Genomic DNA, 25,704 nt, shown 5'->3' on the forward strand with positions numbered 1-25,704 from the left:
AGATTCAGCTATAATGAACTAGAAGCATCACTGCTCAAGAGATTTGGGCCACAGTTGGAGAATCATTGCCTTGAACAATGATAATCTGAATTGTTAATTCCCTCTGTGTATTTGAAAGAAAATCAATAACTATGTGAAATGTGTCAGGTGAAGTAGCAGAATGTATCAGAGACTAGCGGTTAAGTGTTTCTCTGCCAGCCTATTTTACATGCAGGCCTCCTCTGTCCATCAATTTGATGTTTAATTTCATTGTTGTCCATTAAGGGGATGAGATGTTTGCAGTCTTTCAGTTGGCTGGAATCCAGCATTTTAGATGGATATTTCTTCTTAGTTTTCCAATTAATTGGATTGGTACGTGGAAGGAACTCTGAACTGACACTCCTCAAATGAGGGAAAAAACCCCACACATTTTCCCCACCCTTTCCCATCTCTCCTCCAAGTGTCAACAATCTGTTTCAGATTTTATACCTTTCTACTGTCAGATATTTTAGGCCAAACAGTGTTGTTTGCAGGGTGTGGGTGTGTTTATTTTGTTTTGTTTTTGTTTTGTAAAGGAGAAGACAGGATTACAAAATAAGCAAAATTACATTATATGTACTTGTTAATTGACAAGTACAAAGAGTTTTCTGTTTTGGGGTTGTCATTCCTGGAAGCACTTGTATCCCAAATGGCACACCATTGTGCTGATGCACAGGAACCAGGACAGTCACATTGACCACAGTGAAACTACTAGTACTGTGTAACATGCTAGAAGTAGACAAATGACCATGAACAAATGAGCTCTTTGAAATATTTTCACTTATAATCTCTGGAGGCTTTTTAGCTAATAGGCATCTTTCTGCTTTTTATCCCTCAGAAAAGTTTCTCTAATCCCATATATTTTGGTGATTGTAAATGATGCATCCCTATTTTACTCCTCTGTTTTTCCTGATTTAAAAAGTTGGGCGGGTGTATTACCTCTCCTACACACCATTAGGTCCTGTTCCTCTTTTTTCCTTGTTTTGGTCTTTAGTCTTCTCTGAGTAAGGGTCCCTGCCTCCTCCTGTTTATTCTCTGTGCTCTTCCAAATGTAATATGGAAATCGCTTTCTGGCTGTGAAGGGCAGGCTCCTCAAGATTGATTTTTCTTTCCTCTTTCAGAGAAGCTTGCTGGAGAGTGAAGCAATGGTACTGGTCCTGCCATGAGGGCAGGGGACTGGACTCGATGACCTCTTGAGGTCCCTTCCGGTTCTAGTGTTCTATGTGTCTATGAAAGCACTCCCCCTCTGCTGCCACACCAATGGTGTAAGCCTGCAGACTCCCATTCAGCAATCCTAGCTTCAGCTTGATTCAAATTTTGATTTACCACCAGCAAACAGCTATTTGTCCATTTCCATTCTTGTCTCTTCCTCCTTGTCCATTTCCATTCTTGTCTCTTCCTCCTTGTCCATTTCCATTCTTGTCTCTGCCCAATCATTTTCTTTCCTTATTCATTACTTTCCTTCTTTGAGTCTCCTTCTCTCTTCTGCTTACCTTATGTCCAGTCCCCTCCCAAAGCTCCAAACCATATCTACTGCTGGAAGAACTGAGCAGAACCTCTGCAGGCCCCTGAGCAACATTGGGAGGGTGACTGGCTCTGCGCTGCAGGGAGGAGCAGGGCTGAGGGCAACTAGCCCTCAGCCCTGCACAGAGCATGGCATGCCTCCTAGCCCATAACTCATCTTAGTGTGTGTCTTGGTACTCCGGTGTGCCATTCTGGCGACAATTTTTAAAGAGCCCAGGACTTTGGCCACTTCCTCTGTTACTGTGGCAGTGCTGGAACACCAGGCTCCTTTGAATCACTTGGTCCTGGGGAAATTGCCCCTTTTATGTCCCCCCATTGGCAAGCCTACTTACAGCATTGGAGGGCAGTGCATTTATGCTTCTTGCTAAGCCATGAGAATTGTGTGGTCCTCCTTAGGTCCACTCTTTTCTTCTGAGGGCATGTCTAAACCATGTTTTTTCCCCCTGAAAGAGTATGATATTCAAATTCCATGGGAATTTGCATATCTTCTTCCAATCTCACTTTTGAAAGAGGATCTTTCGAAAGTGAAAGTAGTTTGGATGCTGGTTTTTTGGGGAAAAACCGTGTAAACCTCCTTTTTTAAGGAAGCGCAGGTTTTTGAAAAAGGGTTCCCCCCCCCAAAACCTGCCTCCAGACTACATTCAAAATTCCTATGGAATTTGCATATCCTCTTTCGAAAATTCTATGTAGTCTAGACATAGCCTTAGCTCCTGCCCACATTCTTCCTTGTCAATGTTATGACAGGCCCAGAGGCTGACCCACCGACAGTAATCCTGAACCCCCGAGCAGAAAATCAATGGGGAACCCCCTCACATGCACAAGTTGCAGCCATGCAGACACAGTCCACATGGCATCTAGGTGTTGCTACCGGTTGCGCTGGGTGGTGCCTTGGCAGTGCTCTTGGCACAGCCAGGGTTTCCATGTGCGCACCTGGGAGGGCTGCCACCTGTCTAATAACACAGACCTAAAGAACCTTGCCTCGCCTCTTCCCAGAAGCCATGCCTCTGTTCTTTCCCTTTTTTAATGCACCCCATTCCACTTCCACTCTCCCTCCCTCCTCCTCACTCATTTTCATAAGGCTGAGGCAGTGGTGTGGGGTGCAGGCTCTGGGGCAGAGTTTGGATGAGGCTGTGGGCTCTGGCAGGGAGTCTGAGTGCAAATTCTGGGCTGTGGGAGGGGATACGGGCTCTGGGAGAGAGTTGTGGGTTCTAGGCTGGGGCAGGATGATGGGATGCAGGAGGAAGTCTGGGGGTTGCTTCTGAGAGCAATCAGCAGACCTCTACTAGGCAGGCACCATTCAAGTCCGATTCAGAGATGGAAGCATAGTAGTAGTTGTCTCCATTGCCCACAGGCCACCACTCTTACAACTTCCATTGGCCTCCACCCTCAGCCAGTGAGAGCTGCGGAGTCAGTGTTCAGGACTGGGGCAGCACTGCAGACTCTCTCCTCCATCTAGAGCGACAGGGACTTGTTAGCTGCTTCCAGGAGCAACGTGGAATGAGGGAGGCAGGAAGCCTGCCTTAACCCTGCTGTGCTGCTGGCAGTGGTGGTGGCTGAGACTACCTGGTCCTTGTCAAATGTCTCAGGCCCCTGAATAATTGCCCCTTTTCTCTCCCCTCCCCATCCCCAGTTGGCAGGCCACTCTCTGCATCAGGGCCAGTCTCTCCTACTGTCTTTGGTGGCTGTCCCTAGTAGACCAGCTTGGGGAAGTTGTTCTGGTGCCACTGTTGCGGTGCCGGTTTTGGTGTAAAAGAAAAGGCCCAGTTGCCAGACTGCTAGCATGGTACCTTTTACAGGGACTGAGCTTTCTTTAAAAATGACCCGGCTGTCTAGTTCCTCCAGCAACTGTGAAGCTACCTATTGTTTGAGCCAAATAAAAATGTTGGGTTTTATTTTTACCAAGCAAGTGCTATCCTGTAACTGTTCTGCTGTGACAAATATCCCAGCATTCTGCTTGACCGTGCCAGACCTCTAGCTGGTAACTTTAATTTCCCTGTAAAGCTGAAACATTGCAGCCCTAAAAATAAGTCAATAAATGGATTAAGCACAATTTTTTAGGGAGAAATGTAAAAACAAGCCTTTTAAAATGAGGTTTCTGAGAAGTGGGTACTATTCTGTTAATTATCTGGTGTGGTCTTCCTGTAGTACCTCTTCTTTGGCATTAGTAATGGTGCATAGAGCCCATCATGTCAAGGATGCCATTCAGATCCAGCCCAGAGATGAAGCTCGTGAGTAGAGCCATTGAAGGATGCTTTTGTTACAACTGGAGTGCTGAAGCTGTACTGTGGATTTAAAAAAAAATAATCTTTGATCTCGGATGGCTCATAGTGTTTTTAACATGCACAATCTTCATAAAAACGTGTTAAATATTTTTATGCCCTGAGTGTAAAATATAATTCTCACTTTCTCTTTTTATTAAAAATAATAAATTAGAAGATCTAAACCCCCATAGCATGTAACCTGTTTTCGATTTGCTAGCTAATGCATTGGGATTGGTTAATTTTCAAATGCATGAACTGTTTTTAAGCCTTAGAATAGAAGGAGGGAAATGGGAATGATAACAATCTAAAAATGGAACTGATTCTTCATCTTTCAAATGCAGCTACTTTGAACTGGAGAGCAGCGGCCTGAGGGACGAGATTAGATATCATTACAGATTTAATGGAAAGGCAAGAACAGAGGTGTTTCCATACCGGATGGCAGATGGACAGTGGCACAAGATTGCACTGTCACTTAGCGCATCCCACCTTCTGCTTCATGTTGATTGCAACAGGTAAGAAATTGTTCTGTATTTTTTTTTTGAGAAATACAAGCTACTCTCCCTCCTTCCCCCCCACCCCCACAGAACAAAACTGCAACCGGAGAGGAAAAAAGCACTGTTCTGTATTCTATTGTGGCCAAATGCAATAGAGGGAGAAAGAAAACAAAGCATAAACATGAAATGGTACATTGTGATTATGAACCTGGAGGAAAGGTCGATTGCTGATTGGGGAGTCTTAAATATACTTCGGTGTACTATATATACTGGCTGATGTTGTTTTCAGCTGTGATTACATGCAAGTGTGATACAGGACTGTGTAATCAGTTCTGTTTGTGGACTGCTTTACTCAGCATGCCTGGAAACTTGGAAAATTTATGCACTTGTTGTTTGAGTTCCTAATTTCATTTTATATAATCAAGTGTTCTTTAAACAAAACAACCTAAATATCTTTTCTAAAGGAAAAATTCTAAATGGGGCTGCACTTCTTAAAAATTCATATTTGGTGCCATTTCTTTTCTGGATGTCAGTTCACTATCTTATTTTATCAATTTGGTTCAAAACCTTCTCCTTTTTAAACCAAATAGTAACAAGTCACCAGGATTAGATGGCATTCACTTGAGTTCTAAAAGAACTCATATGTGAATTTGCAGAACCACTAACTGGTTTGTAACCTAGCTTTTAAATCAGCTTTTGTACCAGATGACTAGAAGATAGCTAATGTGATGCCAATTTTCAAAAAGGGCTCTAGAGGTGATCCTGGCAATTACAAACAGGTAAGTCTAACTTCAATAGTGGGTAAATTGGTTGAAACTATAGTAAAAAACAGAATTGTCAGACACATAGAAGAACCTGATTTCTTGGGGAAAAGTCAGCATGGTTTCTGTGGAGGGAAATCCTGCCTTACTAATCTATTGGAATTCTTTGAGGTGGTCAAAAGTATGTGGAGAAGGGGGATCCAGTGGACAGAGTATACTTAGATTTCCAGGAAGCCTTTGACAAGGTCCTTCACCAAAGGGTTTTAAGCAAAGTAAGCCGTGATGGGATAAGAGGGAAGGTTCTCTCATGGATTGATAACTGGTTAAAAGACAGGAAACAAAAGGTAGGAATAAGTGGTCAGTTTTCAGAATAGAGGGAGGTAACTTGTGGGGTCCCACAAGGGTCTGTTCTGGGACCAATCCTATTCAACATTTATAAATGATCTGGAGAAAGGGGTTAACAGTCAGGTGGCAACATTTGAAGATGATACTAAACTGCTCAAGATTGTTAAGTCCAAAGCAGACTGTGAAGAGCTTCAAAAGGATCTCACAAAAGTAGGTGACTGAGCAACAAAATGGCAATTGAATTTTAATGTTGATAAATGCAAAGTAATGCACATTGGAAAAAATAAACCCAACTATATATACAAAATGATGGGGACTAAATTAGCTATTACCACTCAAGAAAGATCTTGGAGTCACTGTGATTGAGTGAATGTTTTCAGAGAACTATGTGCAGCAGCAGTTTTAAAAAAAGCAAACAATGTTTGGAGTAATTGAAAAAGGGATAGAAAATAAAACAGATAATATCTTATTGCCTCTTTATAAATCCATGGTATGCCTGCACCTTGAATATTGAGTGCAGTTTTGGTCGTCTCATCTCAAAAAGGTAACTTGGCATTGGAAAAAGTTCAGATAAGGGCAAAAAAAATGGTTAGGAGTTTGGAATGATTGCCATATGATGAGAGATTAATAAAACTGTGACTTTTCAGCTTAGAAAAGAGATGACTAAGGGGGAATATGATAGAGATCTATACAATCATCACCAATGTGGAAAAAGTAGATAAAGAAAAATTTAGTTACTCCCATAACACAAACTAAGAGTCACCAAATGAAATTAATAGGTAGCAGATTTTTTTTTAAAAAGGAAGTATTTCTTCACACAATGCACAGTCAACCCGTGGAACCCCTTGCCAGAGGAAAACTAGAAATTTAACAGAGTTCAAAAAAGAACTAGATAAATTCATGGAGGATAGGTCAATCAATGACTGTTAGCCAGGATGGGTAGGAAAGGTGCTTATAGCCTGTTGTCAGAGGCTGGGAATAGGTTACAGGGGAAGGTTCATTCCCTCTGAGGCACCTGGCATTGACCATCATTGGAAGACAGGATACTGGGCTAGATGGACCTTTGGTCTGATCCAGTATGGCCATTCTTATGTTCTTAAAAAGCTGTATGAATTGTAGCTTGCCAGCAGTGGCATGACATCCCCCATCCCTACCCCAAAACCCAACAAAAATGCAGCCAGGAACAAAAACCTATCAACCTAGAAACTGTTTGCATTTGGGATTTGGTCTTGTGTTATACTGAGCATGTAGCTCTTGTTGAGGTATTTATTAGTGTGTGCATAGTTGTCTGGGCAAGGATGGTATCTTCAGTGGCATGATATGCGGTTCTTCTAGATCACTGCTGAAGTTAGTAGCAGTCAAGGATATTCACTGTAACACAGGATCAGGCATTTGAAGACAAATCTCCGTGTGGGAAAGATGTCTAAGGCTCAGTTCTGTTTGCATTGAAATCAACCCCAAAGTACCTCTTGACTTCAACACGAGCTGGCTCAAGCCCCCATATAAATTTATTGTTGCGACACTTACGTAGGCACAGGATCTGCAGGATGGGAGGGAGAGATACTGCTGTACCGCCTGGTTTGAAGTATTTTCCAATATACACAGGGTTTACAGTTTGGCTCAATAACAACGAGAAGTCCTGTGGCACCTTATAGACTAACAGGTTTATTGGAGCATAAGCTTTCGTGGGCAAAGATCCACTTTGTCAGATTGGTTCAATGGCTCTCAGCACCCCCTATATAAAAATGTTCTAGTGTCCCTGCTTGGGAAAAGTTATTGTTCTCCACATTCTGCATTTCATTTCAGAAAGGAAGCTAGGTTGTGACTTTTGGGAGCATTACAAAATGCCTTAAATTTTTATTGAAGTGATATCACCAGAAACTATTCTGAGCAGAACATTGCAGATGCTTCCTGCAACCCTTTTAACTGTGTGGAGAGACAATATACTTTCAGCATTGTTACAGGCTGGGGACAAACTGGCTAAGTATCAGTTCTGCAGAGAAGGACCTGGGGATTACAGTGGATGGGAAGCTGGATATGAGTCAACAATGTGCCCTTGTAGCCTAGAAGGCTAATGGCATATTCGGTTGCATTAGGAGGGTCATTGCCAGCAGATCGGGAGAAGTGATTATTCCCCTTTATTCGGCTCTGGTGAGGCCACATCTGGAGTATTGTGTCCAGTTCTGCCCCCCCCCCCCCACTATAAAAAGGATGTGGATGCATTGGACAAGGTCCAGTGGAGGGCAACCAAAATGATTAGGGGGCTGGAGTACATGACCTATGAGGAGAGACTGAAGGATTTGGGTTTGTTTACTCTGCAGAAGAGGAAAGTGAGGGGGGATTTAATAGCAGCCTTCAGTTTCCTGAAGGGAGGTTCCAGAGAGGCTGGAGAAAGGCTGTTCACAGTAGTGACAGATGGCAGAACAAGGAGCAATGGTCTCAAGTTACAGTGAGGGAGGTCTAGGTTGGAAATTAGGAAAAACTATTTCACTAGGAGGGTGGTGAAGCACTGGGATGGGTTACCTAGGGAGGTGGTTGAATCTTTATCCCTAGAGGTGTTTAAGTCTCGGCTTGACAAAGCCCTGGCTGGGTTGATTTAGTTGAGATCGGTCCTGCCTAGGGCAGGGGGCTGGACTTGATGACCTCCTGAGGTCTCTTCCTGCTCTATGATTCTATGACCTGTTGTACACTATTCATTTTGGAAACCTGGGAGCTACTGGACAATTAGAACAATGTCTTTCATTCCAGCATTCAGGGTGGTGGTGGTTGTTTGTTGTTTATTTTGTTTTCAGAGATTTTCATTTCAATCTTCTTGGTTTATTTAGCTTATTTTGTAAGTAAACTCAGGAAATAGATGTCACTGTGACATCATTTTCTGTTGCCTTCTCTTCATGATGGGTCTTGGGACAAGGGCCTCTTTAACCCTTATAGTGCTTTATTTGGTCCGTGCAATAATGGCAAGTGGGTACCAAGAAGAGACTCTGGGCACATTTTCCCAAGCCCTGGTGCTGGTGCACAGATTGAGGGCAAGAGGATGCAAGGAACCTTCTCCGTGTTACATTCTGTGTCAACAAGGACAAAGGATCAAGGGATTCCTGGCTATGGCCCTATTCCCTCAGCAGTAGCATGCGGATATGACCTGGCACAGAGAAGCCATTATGTGAAGTAGTGCGGCGTACACCCCCTGTGCTTAGAAAGAGATTGATCTTCATGGAGCAAGCACCCTTGGAGCGGTGCAGCTCAGCTTTGTTCCCAGCATGGAGCCATAACTAAATACTTCTATTTGGTCTATATTTTTGCGATAACTTCCAAGGCAATGAGAATATCTTTAAAGAATGGCTTGAGGGTAGAATGTAGTAGAGGTTTAAATGGGGTGGGGGGAGATGATTTTAAGTTCCTGGCTCAACTGTAGCATCTCAATTCAGTTAATTAATTTTCTCCAAGTGTTGGCATAAACAGTTTACTTTATATCTTAGCCTCCTACATCTTTGCATTCAAAGAGGGAATCAAACCCCCCTTTTTTATTGCACTGATGTGTCCTGCTGAGACTTCAGTAAATTTCATAAGAATGTGAAAACGATCTGTTGTGCAGAGAAACAGAATGCCAGTGAAGGATACTGTTGAGAATTGCCAAAAAATCTGAGCCCTCCTAATCTTCAGTGGGAGAAAAACTGCAGCTGAAAGTACACATGGAATCCGTTATTAGGTAGGGTAGCTTTTATATAAAAATTTCAACATTTTAGGAGGGCTTAGTGTCATAGGCTTTGAGAGAATTCCTGAATGCCTGATAAGAAGCAGTGTCCCTACAGACTTAATTGAACAAATTAAGTCACAGGAGAGGAGAATGCTATTTTAGTCAATAGATGAATGCTTTCTGCCTCCTTAGGATGTTTGTGCTGCTCTCCCTTCTTCAGTCTTTCAATTCAGTTTAAATAAATACTGAGGATGTGTATATAATCAAATAACTACCAGTCAAGAGAACCAAACTTACCACTCTGACTAGAGTAGGGCCTGATTTATCACTGGGGCCTCCACTTACCTGTGTGCAGTTTTATGCACATCTGTGAATGCCCTTTTGGTGTTCCAGTGCCATTGTATACCCCGGAAAGCACTGAACATCTGTGGAACTGAATGTGCAGAACTGTCACTTCCAAATGTTAGAAAATATCACTTGCAGGTATTTGAGCATTAAAAAGGTGTGTGAAGGGGTGTTCGTGTTGTGAATGTGCAGCCAGGGTCAGAAAATCAGTTCTCTAATTGATGACAAGGTTTGGTTTGATAACCAAGGCTATTTCCTTCCTATGAAAGTGAGAGAGAGAGGGCCAAGAGGTAAAGGAGCCTTTAAATATTGAACAAATCCACCAAACCCTTTTAATACCTCCCACAGCCCTTTCATCCACAGCCTGCTGACTCATGCAAGCACATTGACACCTGTTGTATGATTAATCATGGACCTTAGTCTTACAAATTCAGCCTAAAATTGTCATTTTTAATCTAGATTTATGAAGTGTAGATACTTGACAATTAGTGAAGATCTTTCCTGCCTTTTAGAGTCATCTTTAACATAGTATAATGTGACTGCACTAATGAGACAAATGTAGTGAGGTGGGTGAAGTGACTGTATCAAAGGCTGTCAGTGTGCCCGCATGAGTGTCATTTTTAACACCTGCTCTTTCTATGTCTTGATTGCAATATTAGACTCTGTCATAGTTCTTACTCAGAGTCTCCCCAAGTGCATTGAAAAGAGAAGTTTTAAAGTGCTAACAGGCAGAGAGATTTGGTCTGGCAAAGTCATTTGGAATTCTTCCATTAACTTCAGTGGACTTTGCTTTGGGCCTTTGAATAGCAGTGGGAGGGAATAAATGATTATGTGTAGCCAGTGACGTGTAACAAATATTAAGGGTTAATGGGAAATAGATGTACTTGCTGACATGCCTTCAACATGCAACTGAAATATGTAAGGCATTTTTGAAGAGGAGCAGTCTGTGGCTTTGATGGATATTCTTGGTAGCTTCCTTTTTTTGTTGGGGGGAGGGAGGAAACGTAAACTCAGCAGACTTAAAAGGAGGGTTCATCTGAAAAAATATACTTGCTCATTTAATGTTTCTCCTGCTGGAGAATAGCATCTGGGAATAAAAAGTGCATAAGCAATGAGAACTTTTAAACTAGAAAAACAACCCACCTACAAGGAATTAAAACACTTTTTAAAGTAAGATTGGCAGTATGCTCGCTGTCATTCAAGACCCAGTATTATACTAATCTAACAAATTCCTTAGTTGCTTACAACTTTAAATATAAATATAGTAAATAAGTAAGGTGGGGGATCTGTTTAAAAGGAACATAGGGAAGGGCTTTATGGAGCTGAATGATTCTCCTTCCTTACTGAAATATATGGTCCATGATCCAGTTCTGTTGTAGTGTTTGTTTTTCCTTTCTTCCTTGTTCTTCAACATTCTGCTCAATGAAGTGGCAGGAGCTATCAGAGATGAGGTTAATCAGGTAGTGTTGTGTGCAATGCAGTATAGGCATACCCAGTTTCTCGCCTAGAATATTTATGGAAATTATTTTTTCTTCTCTGCCCACTGAAAGCCCCTTGAGTTTATGAAAAATCTGAACCTTTTAGAGTAAACAATTTCCCTAGATAACGTCAGTTGCTGTTATGTCTATAAAATTACAGTTATTGTAGTCAAACTACAATGGGGTACTCAAAATGTGTTGAGTGTGACTTCATTGCCTAGAGAAGGATTATTTTTAACCACTGTACATTAGCAGCACTAGGTAACTATTCAGTGAAGGAAGGGCTGCTGGTCTTATGATTAAGGCAGACTCAGAGACCGTACGTCTTGGTTATAGTGGTGGTTCTGCGAGAGACTTCCTGTATGATCCCGGGCAAGTCTTTTGACTTCAGTTTTTTGTAGTATGCCTGTCTATAAAACAGGAATAGAATAGTATTTCCTGGTTTCATGGATGTCATGGGAGAAGACACTGGTATCTGTGAAGTACTTAAATACTGTATTCAGGTGAGCGGCACCATAAGGAAGCCATGAAATAAATAACTGTGTAGCTGTAGCTTTACCCAGCTGACACTGAGAAGAGGGAGCTGCCTAGGGACATCAAGGGGTGCTCCATGAACAGTCTCATAGAATTTCAGTAGCATACAAGGGGTACTGGCATGGAGCAGACACACCTTTGATATCTCCCTGTATGTTGAAGCACATCAGTTCTGAAGCGGCTGTTTTTAGGGCATGATCTTATTGCCATTGAAGTTGTTTGGAATTTTGCTACCCATTTCAATTTGCGGAGGAGCAGCCTTGAGCGCTGCTGCGCTTTTTTTTTTATTTTTTTTTTTTTAATCATCATCATAAGTAATGATTTGGCACTGGGACTGCTGAATTGCAGAGGGCTATAGAAATCAAGAACTTACTAGCTGCAGAGTCTAGCTGCTGTTCAATAGAGACCTTAGCGATATATATATTTTGACTTGCAATGCTTTTCATAAAATGGAAAATGTTGATAGACAGGTTCATGACATCAGTAGGACAGGAATAATATTGTGTTATGCTTTACTATGACATCTTGTATTTATCTTTCTTGTATACTACCAATGTGCTGGAGAGAGGATGCATAATAATAGATGAAATAAGCTTAAATCAACACTGACAAGGCTCACATGAGTTACTCCATCATCTCCTCAAGTGTGGAAGGAGTTTTGTCATGCCATTCTCAACTATTACAATTCACTTTCTACATTACTCCAATGTATATTTAGATGTTATTGCACAGTGATAAACCTGCACAACAGATGAGGTTTCTTAGAGCAGGGCTATAGGGTTTTTTATCAGAGAGAAGATTTTTGTTTCTTATTTCCACTTGTTGTTTGTGTGTGGGAATAAGGGCATTGTAGAGATAGGAAGGAGATCAGGGCAGTGTGAGAATCAGAAATGCATAGAGCTTATTTTCCTTTCAGTTTGCAAAAATAATTATTGCATACTATTCAGGAAGGTGAATTTTGTTCTCAAAATAAAGAGACTATCCCCTGTACTATGTTTAGCCAGCCTGTGGATTTCAGAAGTGTTAAGTGGTCAAGGAGTCCAATACTGGAGCTATAGTTACAAATGGGGCAATATAATTTTATGACAAAAATACTATTAATGAAAGAATTAGGTCAGAACCCAAATATTAGTTCTGAATACCTTCTTAAATATGTCTCTTGAAAGCCTAAATCTAGATCAGAGTCCTTATTTAGCAAATATTCCCCAATCTTTCTGATGATATGAAATCAACAAAGGTTGGGGATGTGTCAGGATTAATTCTCTTTTGATGCTTAGGTAGATGAGGAGTAACGCTACTGGAATCTAGCTAACCACTATGGATTTTCCAGTGATTTTGAGTGCCCCCCCTTTTTGGGTGCCTAATTTGAGATGCTTTACAAAGGGCTTAATTTTCAGGTGAATATTACACACTGAAATTAATCTAATTTAAGGAGCTCCAAGTTGGGTATTCAGAAATGGAGGCATCCTATGTAATGTTTAGAAATCTTGGCCAGCAAGTATTTAGATATTTGACTGCCTCCATCACTGTAGTATCTAAGCACCTAACAAACACTGATGTATTTTGCCTTATGACATTCTTCTGAGATGTGGAAGTGATGTTATCCCTATTTTGCAGTTAGGGAATTGAGACACACACAGATCAGATAAATAGACTTTGGCAGGAGAGGCTGTTGAACTCACACGTTCAGTGGAATTACAGCTAGTAAAACTGGTGTAGTTGAGATCATTATGAATACTGAAGAAATCCAGATATAAATTCTATAATTTGAGCTCAGACTTATTTTGTGAATATGCCAGTTGGGGAAATAAGCGTAATCTAATCTTATGCTTCAGGGAATAAACTGATTGCCGCAGAGATCAGGAAAGAGAGTTTTCCTCCAGGGGCACATTGCTCAATTGTCTACTTGCATTAAACTATTTTTATTTTTTCTGTTGCATCAAGTTTTGGCCACTACCTGAGGCAAAATTCTAGACTTTATGGTCCATGCTCTAATTAGGTGTTATCAATCTCATATTCCTTTGTACTAGCTGGGGAGGAAAGAGAGGTGATTTCATTCTGAACATGCGAGTAAAAGAAAGGGAGGTTTCTGTTTTTATGAATGGCTTTCATATCTGAGACCAGTCACAGAGGCAGGAGTCAGATGAAAAATGTGTTAATTTGTGTTGAAATGTTTACAGTGTACCTTCAGCATATAAACAATACAAACTTTTTTTAAAAATGTAATAAATTAAGTTAATACAATGTAGGAAAACTTTCACTTGCCCAAAGGCTGAATGAAAAGGTGACTTGAAACATCAGGGGGGTGAAATCCTGACTTCAGTCAAGTCAGTGACAAAACTCCCATAGACAGGTTTCCATCTCTAAAGTCTGTCAGATTCAGAGATAAATTCCAAAATTGGGGGCCCTTCCTTGATAACGTTCTGTTCCCAATCTGTATATCTATCTATCTCTCAACACTCATGCATCCTATGTAGTCAGAGGTCCAGGTGAACTTAATATCAGGGTTATTGCATCAATAAATTGTTCTAACAACTGAAGGCAGGACAAAAAATAACAGGTTTAAATTTGCAGCAAGAGAGATTGAGTTTAGGCATTAGGAAAAAACCATAACATATTACCTAGGGAGGCCATGGAATTTCACTGGAAGTCTTTAATAACAGATTAGACAAATGCCTGTCAGGTGTGGCTTAGATAATACATAGTCCTGCCTCAGCAAGGCACTGGACTAGATGTTGACCTATCAATTTCTTACCTTTCTATAGTGGTAGAAATGTAGCTGTGTTAGTCTGGTGCAGCTGAAACAAAAAACAGGACTGTGTAGCACTTTAAAGACTAACAAGATGGTTTAATAGGTGATGAGCTTTCGGGAGCCAGACCCACTTCCGCAGATCAAATAGTGGAAGAAAATTGTCACAACCATATATACCAAAGGATACAATTAAAAATATGAATTGTATCCTTTGGTATATATGGTTGTGACAGTTTTCTTCCACTATTTGATCTGAGGAAGTGGGTCTGGCCCCCAAAAGCTCATCACCTATTAAACCATCTTGTTAGTCTTTAAAGTGCTACACAGTCCTGTTTTTTGTTTTACCTTTCTATGAGTCTGTTAAATGAAAGAAGCTATGAAGGTTACTCAAGGCCTAAACCATGTGTTTTACAGACTAAAACCAATTCTTTAAATGTAACGTTTATTTTTATACTTGTAGTTGTGACCAATTTTGGAAAGTGCATGGGGAACGTATCATTGCAGGGTGAAAAAAGATGGATGACAGTATCATGGGGAAATTGAGATGAGGATCAGATGATCTCACTGAAAGGGGGTTCATAAAAACTAGCTAAGATTGTAGGCAATGCCAATGGAATGACAGAAAGGAAATGGTTAATGGGAGAGCTTGCCATGTCATTGCACAGTACTTAAAAAAGCTAATGGGAAGAATGCTTCATAGGGTCACTGGTTTTTTTCCTCCTCCTCCTTCTCACCGTTTTTACCCATATATAACTCAACAGATTTTCTGGTTTACACAGGAGCAAGTAGGAGGAGAATCAGGCCCATTGTTTTCTGACTAATTGCTAATTGAGTCTGAATGCAGTAACATGTAATGTAATGGTTTTTATGACACCTGTAAATATGAGCAAACATGTAAAGTTTCAAAGATAGGCCTGCAGAATGGAGCTGAAATGAGGCAAACATCTTCTTTGTGCCAGACATATTGTAGGGGGATTTTTGTATGCACCATCTCTAAAGCAGTATTTCGTGCCAGGTGTTTCAAACTGGCCAAGGTTCACTTTTCTGTGAATTGATGCAAAACAGAAAATGTCCTTTGATTTTCTGTGTCATGGTGGTAAGAGGTCCATATCACAATTTTTTTTGACATTTTTGTTCTGAACTAGTGATGGTTTTGGTGCACCAGCAGTCCCAGTCACATGGACTCAGCGAGCATGAATCATCATTATGGGATCTTAGGATGAGATTATGTCTGTTTTTATCACACATCTCTGTCTGCTTCTGCCTAAAGATTTCTCTTTTTGCTTTTATTTTTTGGATTTTCTTTCCTCTCATTTGGAAAACCCAGCATGTTAATTTCCTCCTTCACTTCCAAGATTTCCTTTTCTAGTCATTCAGGCTTAGATTTATGTTTGGCCTCTGAGATGTAGGTTAGAGATTCAACTTGTAGGCATTTACTGAGAGCACTTCTGGGAGGTAATTACTGTGGGGTCATCAGAATGGTAATAACTGGGGGAAAAGCCCAATATTTGCAGCAGAGGCATTTAGGTAGTATTGTTTGGCACCTGATTCCAAGTCCATTAATGTTAAGGGGAGTTTTTTCCACTGACTTCCAGTATAAGCTGTCCTTTTCCCTCCCCTCCCCTTTGGAGTTACAGGTTCTAGACTGGTTTTTAGGTCACACACAAAACCGGGTTTGGTGTTTGTCTCTTGCTCCCTACAGGATATTTACATGTCACAATAACCATTACTACATGTTGTTGCATTTAGACTCGATTAGCAATGTCTGCTCATGAGAGGACAAAGACTGCAATAGTGGAAGTGTTGCTGGTAAAGACTGTTTGCAGAATGGGGATAATGATTTTGACCTCCTTTGTAAAGCATTTTGAGACATACTGATGAAACGCCCTATATAAAAGTTAGATGCTGCTACTCAGATGGCTGCTTATCTTCTCTATTGCAGTCAGTGTATGCGTACAAGACCTCACCTCTTCTGTGCATCAATTATGATTCAGTAGCTTTTCTAGGACTGTTTTACAGCCTCTCTTGTGTGGTTCTTGCTGCACTAAAGTGTTCCCCTCACTTCAAAGTCCTACACTTATTATGCTGCCCCCAAACTAGCAAGTACAGCCAACTCTTGTGTGGATACTGTCAGTGGTCATCTTTAGTTTAATAGTAAAAAAAGCAGGATAAAAGAGTCATCCATAGCTGTTAGCAGTTGTGATCGGGTATATAGGCTGTGAAGGGGTAAACATGGGCCTGAAAAGCCAATTAACATACCTGATCCCATCTGCAGGAGAGGGAGGAAGCCAGATGTAATTGATAATGAAACCTAGCTGGGGAAAGGCTGTGTGGTGATTATAGAGCTAGGAAGTGGGTGAGGTGTTTTTTGTTTCTAAAGCAGACGGGCTGCAGGAAGAGAATGTGTAGTCAGTCTCTTGGGGAAAATGAAGAGGTCTAGAAGCAAGGAGTCTGATGGAACAGACCTTGGCTGAGTAGGTATGGGTCTGAGGATTGGAACCCAGAGTAGAGGGAGTGCGGAAGGTCTCCTCACAGCCATCAAGGAACTTGGGGTGAAACCTTCTGAAGCTAGGGATATAAAATGTCCAGAGACAGACATTGAACTATGGATTTTGCTGAGCTCTGTTACCCCAGAAGAGGTGGACTGACATGTGACCTGGCCAGAGGCCCAAGTTACAGGGAGAGCACAGTAGCAAAAGAGTGACCATCAATAGGAGCACAATACAGCCATTGTAACACGCTTGGCCACAAGGAGCTTTATCCTCAGTAAGTGAACCCATTTACAGGCTAAATGTCAGCTTAGTTGCTTACATTTGAAATATTATCAGTTAGGTTTAAATGAGACTATTTTGCAAGTGAACATTTTACAATGACAAGATGAATGTTCTATGTTGTTATCTCTATGGGGTTTGCCGTGTGTGTGTGTGTGTGTGTGTATGTGTGTGTGTGTGTGTTGTCAAAATAAACTTTCTACTGTTCTCCCCTTAACATCCCAATTTTGTTTGGTCTCATTCTTTTGAAAGAGGTTGTTTAAAGAACATAAAGATGCATTTTTTATTTTTAAATTTTGCAGTGCGAGAGATCAGCAAGGGAAAGGATAATTAAACTGATAAGTAGAGACGCTTATCTTGATGATCATAATAAGAAAATCAGTGAAATGGTTTATCAGAAATGTACCATTACAGTTTAAATGATTAAATTTGAGCTTGAAAAGAACTTTAAACCTGAGCAAGCATTTTCTAGTTTTTTATTTAGCACAAATGCTATTACAGCACCTCCCCTTTCCCTTTCTGAGCCAAACAATAACTTTTTGATTAAACATTTGGCTACTGTATGTTCCAAATTTAATAGCAACAGTCTTCCTACAAAACCCGAGTTTTATCTAAATTGCTTTCCTCTTGTTCAGCAATTGTGAACACCTATAGTACGACAGAGGAGAGAGCATGAAAAATCAGAATTTCTCACCAGCTGATTTTTGTCAGAAACAGAGAGCTGAAGACTAGATAAATAATTCGATTAAACTTGTTACAAAACTGAAGACAAGTCAGATAACGCATCCGATCTGTAAACACTATTAAAAAAACAATCACGTAGCTATTGACACATTTTCATTGGGAAGAATATAGACAAGTAGTTGAAAGAGAAGCATGTAGAGACAACCTGGGAGCACTTTTCAGTTCTTAATCCTTTCAAAGAAACTGAAAACCAAGACAAATGCCAATATTGCAGTTTTACAGCTAGAGACTTACTCAGGTACCTGTTGAAATCAGCACTTCCTTCATTTTGTGGAGATGCACAAAATAAACAGGCCAAATTGTCAGTTTGATTTTGGAGTGGGATGAGGGTGGCCTGTGCTAGTAGCCTGTGACATGACTTTCAGGTACACTGAATACCTGAAACTCCAGCTGAAGATATTGGGAATTGTGGTGCTCAGGACTTCTGGAAATCAGGCCCCAATTGGTATGTCAGATTGAAACAAACATTGAGGCACCCAAAGAAAGAGGACAGTTTCTGGAAAATGTGGTCTATATTATAAAAACCGAATACATTCAGGAATGTGAGCTAAGCAATCGCTAACACATTTAATGACTCTAAAGATAGAGATGGAAGCTAAAGGGGAAACAGCCTCTAGTGGGTTGGCAAGCTTTAGGTTTAAGTTGAAAACTCTTGGTAATTCACACTAGCCTCAGCTGCGAGGACCCTGCACAGAAATGTACAGTTTCATTGGACTGTCCCTGGCAGCCACACCTGGTGGACCCAATTATCTCTAACCTAGGAGTATAGTGCAATCTGAGTGCCTCTTTGAAGAAATTAGGGATTGGAACATAAGCGTCATTCAGCTCACAGCAAAACAAGGGAAAATTGGTTTGTTCTTGTTAAAAACAGTAGTGCAACATCACAAATTGGGTAAATCTAGTTCACACGAAGAATGGATGAATTGTTTTAAGAACAGTGTTGGAATGTTGAATAATGCTTGTTAATAGTGTAGGTATTGAGATTCAAAAGACGTTTCATGGATTTGGGGTTTTCAAAGTGAAGTATTACCATATTGGATTTGCTTAGTCACAGCTCGTGGTTAATCCATGTTATTTTGTATCCCCTGAAATGAATGTGGACAAAGCAATGTTTCTGATGCAACAAAGTAATTGGGATCCCTCAAAACGGGTGTGTGTGTGTGTGTGTGCTGCCCTCCCCCAGAATGTAGCTTGTTATTGCCTCATGTTGCACATGGAAAATCTCCATTACAGGAGGAAACCATCACATTTTTTTTTAGGAAAGTATAGGCCAGTGGTTAGAGCACTAGCCCAGTACTTAGGAAAACTGGGTTTGAGTTGCTGGTCTGCAGCAGATTTTGTAGGTGACCTTAGATGAATAATTTTATGGTATGTCTACCCTTCACTATAAGCCTTTGGGTAAAAGGGATCGCGTAGGCTGAGTGTAAGACTGAGCTCGAGTTTCCACCCTGAATAGTGACCTGAGATTTAGCATGTCTGGATTTTAGTCTCATGTGCGTTCGGCAGACCTGAGTCAAACCCGTGTGTCTCAGGCTTACTTGCCCTTTCCCAGCTCTAGCTGCTCTAACCATTTGTTCATGATTTGCTGTGGGAAAACTTCTCTTCATTTGTCGTGAAATGGACAAAGAAGCTGTTGCGTCCTGCCAAGAAATGTTTGGGTCTATGCATTCATGGTAACTAGAGCCATCCATGTGGAGAGGTCACCATTTGAAGCCCTCTCCCTGCTTGGCGTACACAGCAAAAGTTCATGGTGATAATGTTTCCCACCAGTGGGGAGTCTACCGTCATGAACAGGCCAGGGCACTATTGGCATCAAATAACATTGTCATAAATTGAGTAATTGTCCCTATTGTTGTGCTACCCGCTTTTGTCTTGGCTTATGAAACTGTATCCTGAACTCAGAGAACCTAGTGAAAGGAAGTTTAATTATACACTCAATAGGTGTAGAACGGTGGTTTAAATATATGTCTGGCAGATTTGAAATCCTGCTGGCATTGTTTGCAGAACCATTTGGATTCTATTGTCACCAATGCTGTCTCCATTATTGTACTTTGCTGTGCTCCTCACAGTCTTTGAATTCAGATGTGCTCCATTTGCCCACGGATGAACCAGGGTTCCCCCTCATTTTTTATGTCCATGTGCACAATGAATTTTGTTACGTGCAACATGTCACCTCCATATTGGTGCACATAACACATTTCATTCTGTACATTGATGATCTGTGGTGAAGTTGGGACTGAGGAGTTCTGAGCGTGGGAGTGGGCTTTTAGGGTTGGAGAGGGTGAGGGTCTCTGGCTGGGAGTGTGGGCTAGGGATGAGCTATTAGGAGTGTAAGAGGGGACTCCATGCTGAGGCCAAGGGGTTTTGGAGTGCAGGAGGGAGCTCAGGGCAGGAGGATGTGGTGGAGGTATGCGTTAGGGTGCAGGTTGGTGCTCAGGATTGGGGTGTGAACTCTGAGGAAACTAGTGTGATGGAGGGGCTTTGGTTGTGGTACAGAGTTGGGGAGGAGTTAGGGTGCAGGAGGGGGCTGAGGTCTGGGGATGGGGACTGGGATGCAGGGTGTGGAAGGGAGCTATAGACTTAGGGTGTGGGAGGAGGCACAGGGCTGGAGGTTGGGGTGCTGTGGATTTCTGCCTCTAACTGCCCATTTAGTGTGTATGGGGGCTCCACGCTGCCCTGTGCTCACCTGCAGGCGTTGCTTCCTGCAGTTGTGAATCATGGGCAGATGGGAGGTGTAGGGTCAAAGCCTACAGGTGAGGGCAGGGTAGGGACAACTTCCTGGCACTTGTGGCCATGTAGCTCCAGCCGGTGGAGGGGGGAAGGAATGGCAGTGCATGGAGTCATGCGCTCCCCTTTCTCCTCCACCAGGAAGGGCTGGCTCAAATAACAGGGGCTTTACATGCTGCAGTTCAGGGTCCTGGAGCTCCCTTAGCCGGGGATCCTGGGTTGGAGGCCCTAAAGTCCCTTTCTTAATCTGGCTCTGCTACTGAGGCTAGAGAAGTGTCTCTCCCTCAGCCATGATAGCTCTGTGAATGGCAGCCCAAAGTACCCGTGCAGGACTTATTAGGCAGCTGCATGTTTGCATAGCTTAAAGGAAACCCTGGGGTGGACCTGTGCCGATAGGGGATTGCTGAACTGGTATGTTCAGCTAGAAAGTACACCTGTCAGAGTTCCAGCAGGATGCACATGGGAAAATGAGATCTGGGATGCTTAGTCTGCTTGCAATGGCAGGGGGAGAATAGTATGTTTATGAATGTATTTGTGCAGCAGTTTTTACAGTAAATGAAGTATTCTTGCTGTATGCGATGAACAGGTGCATGTGATGCTCATGAATTGTTAATAGTGGATGAGATGACTGGGCGTGCAGTATGGGGGTTGGTGTGATATGAACTGTGGGGCTCTATTATGGATTGAACTGAATAGCTGGATGAGAAATTGTGCTTGAATGCAGCTTCCCAGTTTTTTTATTTTTATTTTTCAAATGCACATTACCAACACTGCACCACATTGTACAGACTCTGTAAATAAAACAAAAACCTGATTTGTGAGTGTGACGGTGTTACCAAAAAAAGACAATACTAAAGTATTGTCAGACAGGCCAGCTGCTTTAATGATACTACAATACCAGTAACAAACCAATGCCCAAACAGTAATAAAGTGAACACCACAAATGCCGAAGGGTGCAAAACGTTGGAAACCAGTGCAAACAAGTTGCCAACATTTGTGTTGCATGACAAAATCAGATATTAGGAATGGCAATATAGAAAAACCTGTAGGAGAACACTTTAACCTCCTTGGACGCACAGAAGCAGATTTAAAGGTAGCCATCCTGCAGCAAAAAAACTTCAAGACCAGACTTCAAAGAGAAACTGCTGAGCTACAGTTCATCTGCATATTTGACACCATCATTTTAGGATTAAACAAAGACTGTGAATGGCTAGCCAACTACAAAAGCAGTTTCTCCCCTCTTGGTGTTCACACTTCCAGGTCAGCTGCTAGAAGTGGGTGTCACCCGGGGCGGACTGGCAATCAAAATGGGCCGCGGAAATGAGTCGAGAACGGCCCATTTTTTCCACATCAAATAATTTTTAAAAAATGTATTCTTTGACCCCCCCATTAGCCACACCCCCTGACTCCCATTAGCCAGGCCTCTGGAGGTTACATTCTCAGGACAAGATGGACACATGATGAGAAGTAAAAGGTGTCGTGACCCCTCTAAAGACTTTTTCCACCATCCTCCTACCAACAGGGATTAGTCTGGCCCCCACCAAACCCCTCTCATGCAGCTATCTTGCAATTGCATTAACCCAATGTGTGTGACATTAACTTGGGGACGGAGAGGCTGGGGGAAGTGTTCCCTCTAAGAGTTTCCTCCCATGAGCAGAATGAATTTTGTGTTGTGCACCAGTACTGAGTTCATGTGGCTTGTTTGAATGTGCCACTGTGGCACCCAATTTATTAAAAAATATCTTATAAATCTTTACCTTTTCCCTCTGCTGCCATGTCTCCTTTCCTTACTCCATCAGCTTCCATGGTGCCTGCTGCCCCCCAACCCCTCACCCTCCTCTGCTGTCCTGACTCCTGCCCTTCTCACTGCCCTCAGCCTTCCTGAGACCTGCCCTCCTCCATCAGCCCTTTTCTCTCCCCTGTGCCCACTCCTCCAGTAGCCCCACTCTGATCATGTGAGCTACCCCTCCTCATCCCCTCTCCTAACACCTCCCTCTACACACCTGCCCTACCTCTCTCCTCTGGTGCTGGTCCCTCCCCTGAAGGTGTCTGCCCTTCTGTTGCACCCCCAGATCCCCTGGCACCTGCACCTTCGCTTATCCCTACACCCTCCTGGTGCCTCCCCCTTCCCTTACTGCCCTTGCCCCCTTTGCTCTCTTTTTCCCTGATGCTCACCATCCTTTGCCCTCATGCCCCTGTGCCCTCACATATGATTTGCTCCATGCCTGCCTTCCTCATGCCCACCCCTTCTTTTAAGGCTTCTCTCAGCACCTCCTCCTCCCCCCTCTAGCCCCAGTGCCCTTACCCTCTCCTCTCCCAGCATAACCCTGTCCGCCTCCCACTGACACCTCCCCTCCTGCCCTTTTCCCCATTGTCTCCACTTAGCCCCCTGGCATTTGTCTCTCCTCCACTCTGTCCCTTGGTACCTTCCCCTTTTTTCTCCTGACCTGCCCCCCTCCCTTCAGCACAAGCCCCTTCCTCTTCCACGCCTTCCCCCTATTTTCCTCCCTCCCCTCCCCTGTCCTCCCCTCCCTTCTTGCCTTCCAGTTTGCGGCGCTGGAGTCTGTGATCGGGCCTCAGAAGTCCACATGGCCCTGATCCCAGCTGCTTCCGGGGCTCCAGACCACTTGCCGGGCTTGGAACTGGGTTGCGCGGTGCAACTCTGGGCCGGGCGGTTTTAAAGTCCCAGGCCGTGACATCGTGCCATGCCCAGGCGTCTCCCCTCTCAGCTGTTGTGCAGCATTTGAGCACGCCGCGCATGCGCTCCCTCGGCCCCACCGTGCCCCGTATATGGCTGGTGCCTGGGAATTTAAAGTGCAGGGCTGTGGCGCCCCGTCACAATCCCCCTTCTCCTCTAGCAGCTGCCAGCTGGCCCTTCGGAGGATGGCCCACTGGGAAATTCCCGGTATCCCACCGGACCAGTCCACCCCTGGCCTCACCCTCTCTGACTGAATTAACCTTTTTATCTCTAGCCTTATTCTGGCCTGCATATTTATACCTGCCTCTGGAAATTTCCACTACATGCATCTGACGAAGTGGGTCTTTGCCCACAAAAGCTTATGTCCAATACATCTGTTAGTCTATAAGGTGCCACAGGACTCCTTGTCGCTTTTTGCAGATCCAGACTAACATGGCTACCTCTCTGATACTTAACATCTGTGTGCGCTCTGGATTCCTTCCCACTTTCTTCTCCCCTTTTCTACATTGTTTAGTATACTCCTGGTGCTGTTGCACAGAGGTGGAGGACTACCAGGAGTAAATCTACCATCTCCAACTAGTGTTTAGTCCCTCTTGCATGGGCCATCCAATCATGTATTGTGCCTGTGAGTAGACCAGGCCCCGTACTCCTTGTTAGAGCAAGAGTGTCTAATTGAGGCAGTTAAAGAAGTGAGGGCTGCATGTGGAACTAGATGGGCTTGTCAGAGGGCAAGAAGAGGAGGAGAGATTGGGACTGACTGTCTGAGGACTACAGAAGAGCGCAGCTAATCTGTGGTTGGTCCTTGGGCATACACTGCAGTATAAACATTCACTCTGACTCTGAGGCTACGTCTACACTGCCCTCCCTTGCACAAAAAAATATGCAAATGAGGCGAAGCAGTGAATATCTCTGCACCTCATTTGCATACCTAATGAGCCGACATTTTTGTGCAAGGGGCTTTTGAGCAAAAAGGTGCCATCTACACAGCTGCTTTTTACACAAAAACCCTTTCTTGCACAAGAGCTGTTCTTCCTGGAAAAAAAAAGTGGCAGAATGGCTCTTGCGCAAGAGGGGGGGTTTTGGGCAAAAAGCAGCTGTGTAGATGGCTCCTTTTTGTGCAAAAGCCTTTTGTGCAAAATGGTGGCTCATTAAGTATGCAAATGAGGCATGGTGATAGTCACTGCTTTGCCTTTGTGCAAAATGGTGGCTCATTAAGTATGCAAATGAGGCATGGTGATAGTCACTGCTTTGCCTCATTTGCATATTTTCTTGCGCAAGACAGGGCAGTATAGACATAGCCTGAGTCAGTTCCCCAGCTGTAAAATGGTGATCCAAATACGTCTGTGTGTGTCAAGCTTTGGCAGGATAAATATATTAAAGATGATGTATTGGAAGCTATGTAAGTACCTAATATAGATTATTTCAGAGTGTGTTCATGTATGAAGGGTGGGTGGGTATGGGTGTGTGTACGTGTACTTTTGATGTCTTAGGAGCATTTTACAATTATTTCCCTCATTTGTCCCAGATAATTATTTTAAAGGCAAAGTTTTTGTGGTGTTCTATTCCTTGTATTGTGGCGGCTGTTCAGTATGGGGCCTATTGGAGATGCTTACTTATGAAAGATGTTTCTTGATTTGCATACCTTTCTTGGGTGAGTTGGAATGTGCCACTCGTGTGTATGTTTTCTGCACGGGTGTCAGATGCTCTCATCAGTTGACAGAAAATAGAGGAATGGTGGAGCAGGCCGCAGCACAGAGAGGAAGAGAACCAACCTAGTATAGCAGGGAATTGGGAAAGAGGGGAGATATTACAGTGTAGGGAACAAGGGAGAGAAATGCAAGGAATTAGTAAAGGGTTCTTTGGGTATTAGAAGGGGGCATCACACCATTTTGGGAGTTCTACCAGAAAATCCATGTGGATGAGTGAAGGGAGCAGGGTTTGCTCTCCTGAGAAGTGGGGTACTTTGCCCCTCCCCTCAGCACCCAAAGCATGAAACCTTATTTTAGAGCTGTATAGGTCTTGACAGATTTTAGAGCTGTATAGGTCTTGGAGACATGGGACCATCAGCACATAGTCATATATCTTTGTACTGTCTTGAGAACCCCTAATCTCAAGTCCGCCATTAGGGCTTCCCCCATTAGCAATGCCACTCGGTCTCCTTAAGGAGAGGTGGGGAAGGATGGGTTTTAGTCTTAATGAAGTTTTCCTGTTTTGGGAGTGCTACAGAACTCTGGTAGTGCTCTCATGGTTAAAGCATGGAAATTGGGAGGTGGAAGATCTGATGTGGGGGCATGTTAGTTAGCCTTCCTATGCCTCTGTTCACTAGGGATCTGCAGGTGTGAGGTTTCATCCATAAATATTTTTAAGTCCTTTGATTTTAATCGTCATTGAATATTTTGATTGAGTAGCATAGTAATGCACAGTATTATGAATGATCAATTCCTTCTTATTCATTGATACAAAAACTTCTTTGTTGATACTGCTTCTAGTTTTTTGTTCATGTGAATATGTATTCTGTCATCAATGGCATTCAGTTTGTCTATTCATGGAACGTGGAC

At 42.8% G+C, this 25,704-nt stretch overlaps 1 protein-coding gene across 6 annotated transcripts in view; it reads left to right on the plus strand.

The window, feature by feature from the left end:
- Positions 1–25,704, plus strand: part of NELL1 (neural EGFL like 1) — a 469,358-nt gene that overhangs the window by 57,996 nt on the left and 385,658 nt on the right. For all 6 annotated transcript variants that reach the window (XM_075927737.1, XM_075927739.1, XM_075927741.1 and 3 more), the window contains exon 4: positions 4,145–4,315. In XM_075927737.1, coding sequence (XP_075783852.1) covers positions 4,145–4,315 — 171 coding nt within the window. The remainder of the gene's footprint in view (positions 1–4,144; positions 4,316–25,704) is intronic.

This window comes from Pelodiscus sinensis, chromosome 4 (assembly GCF_049634645.1).
Source record: "Pelodiscus sinensis isolate JC-2024 chromosome 4, ASM4963464v1, whole genome shotgun sequence".
NCBI lineage: Eukaryota > Metazoa > Chordata > Testudines > Trionychidae > Pelodiscus > Pelodiscus sinensis.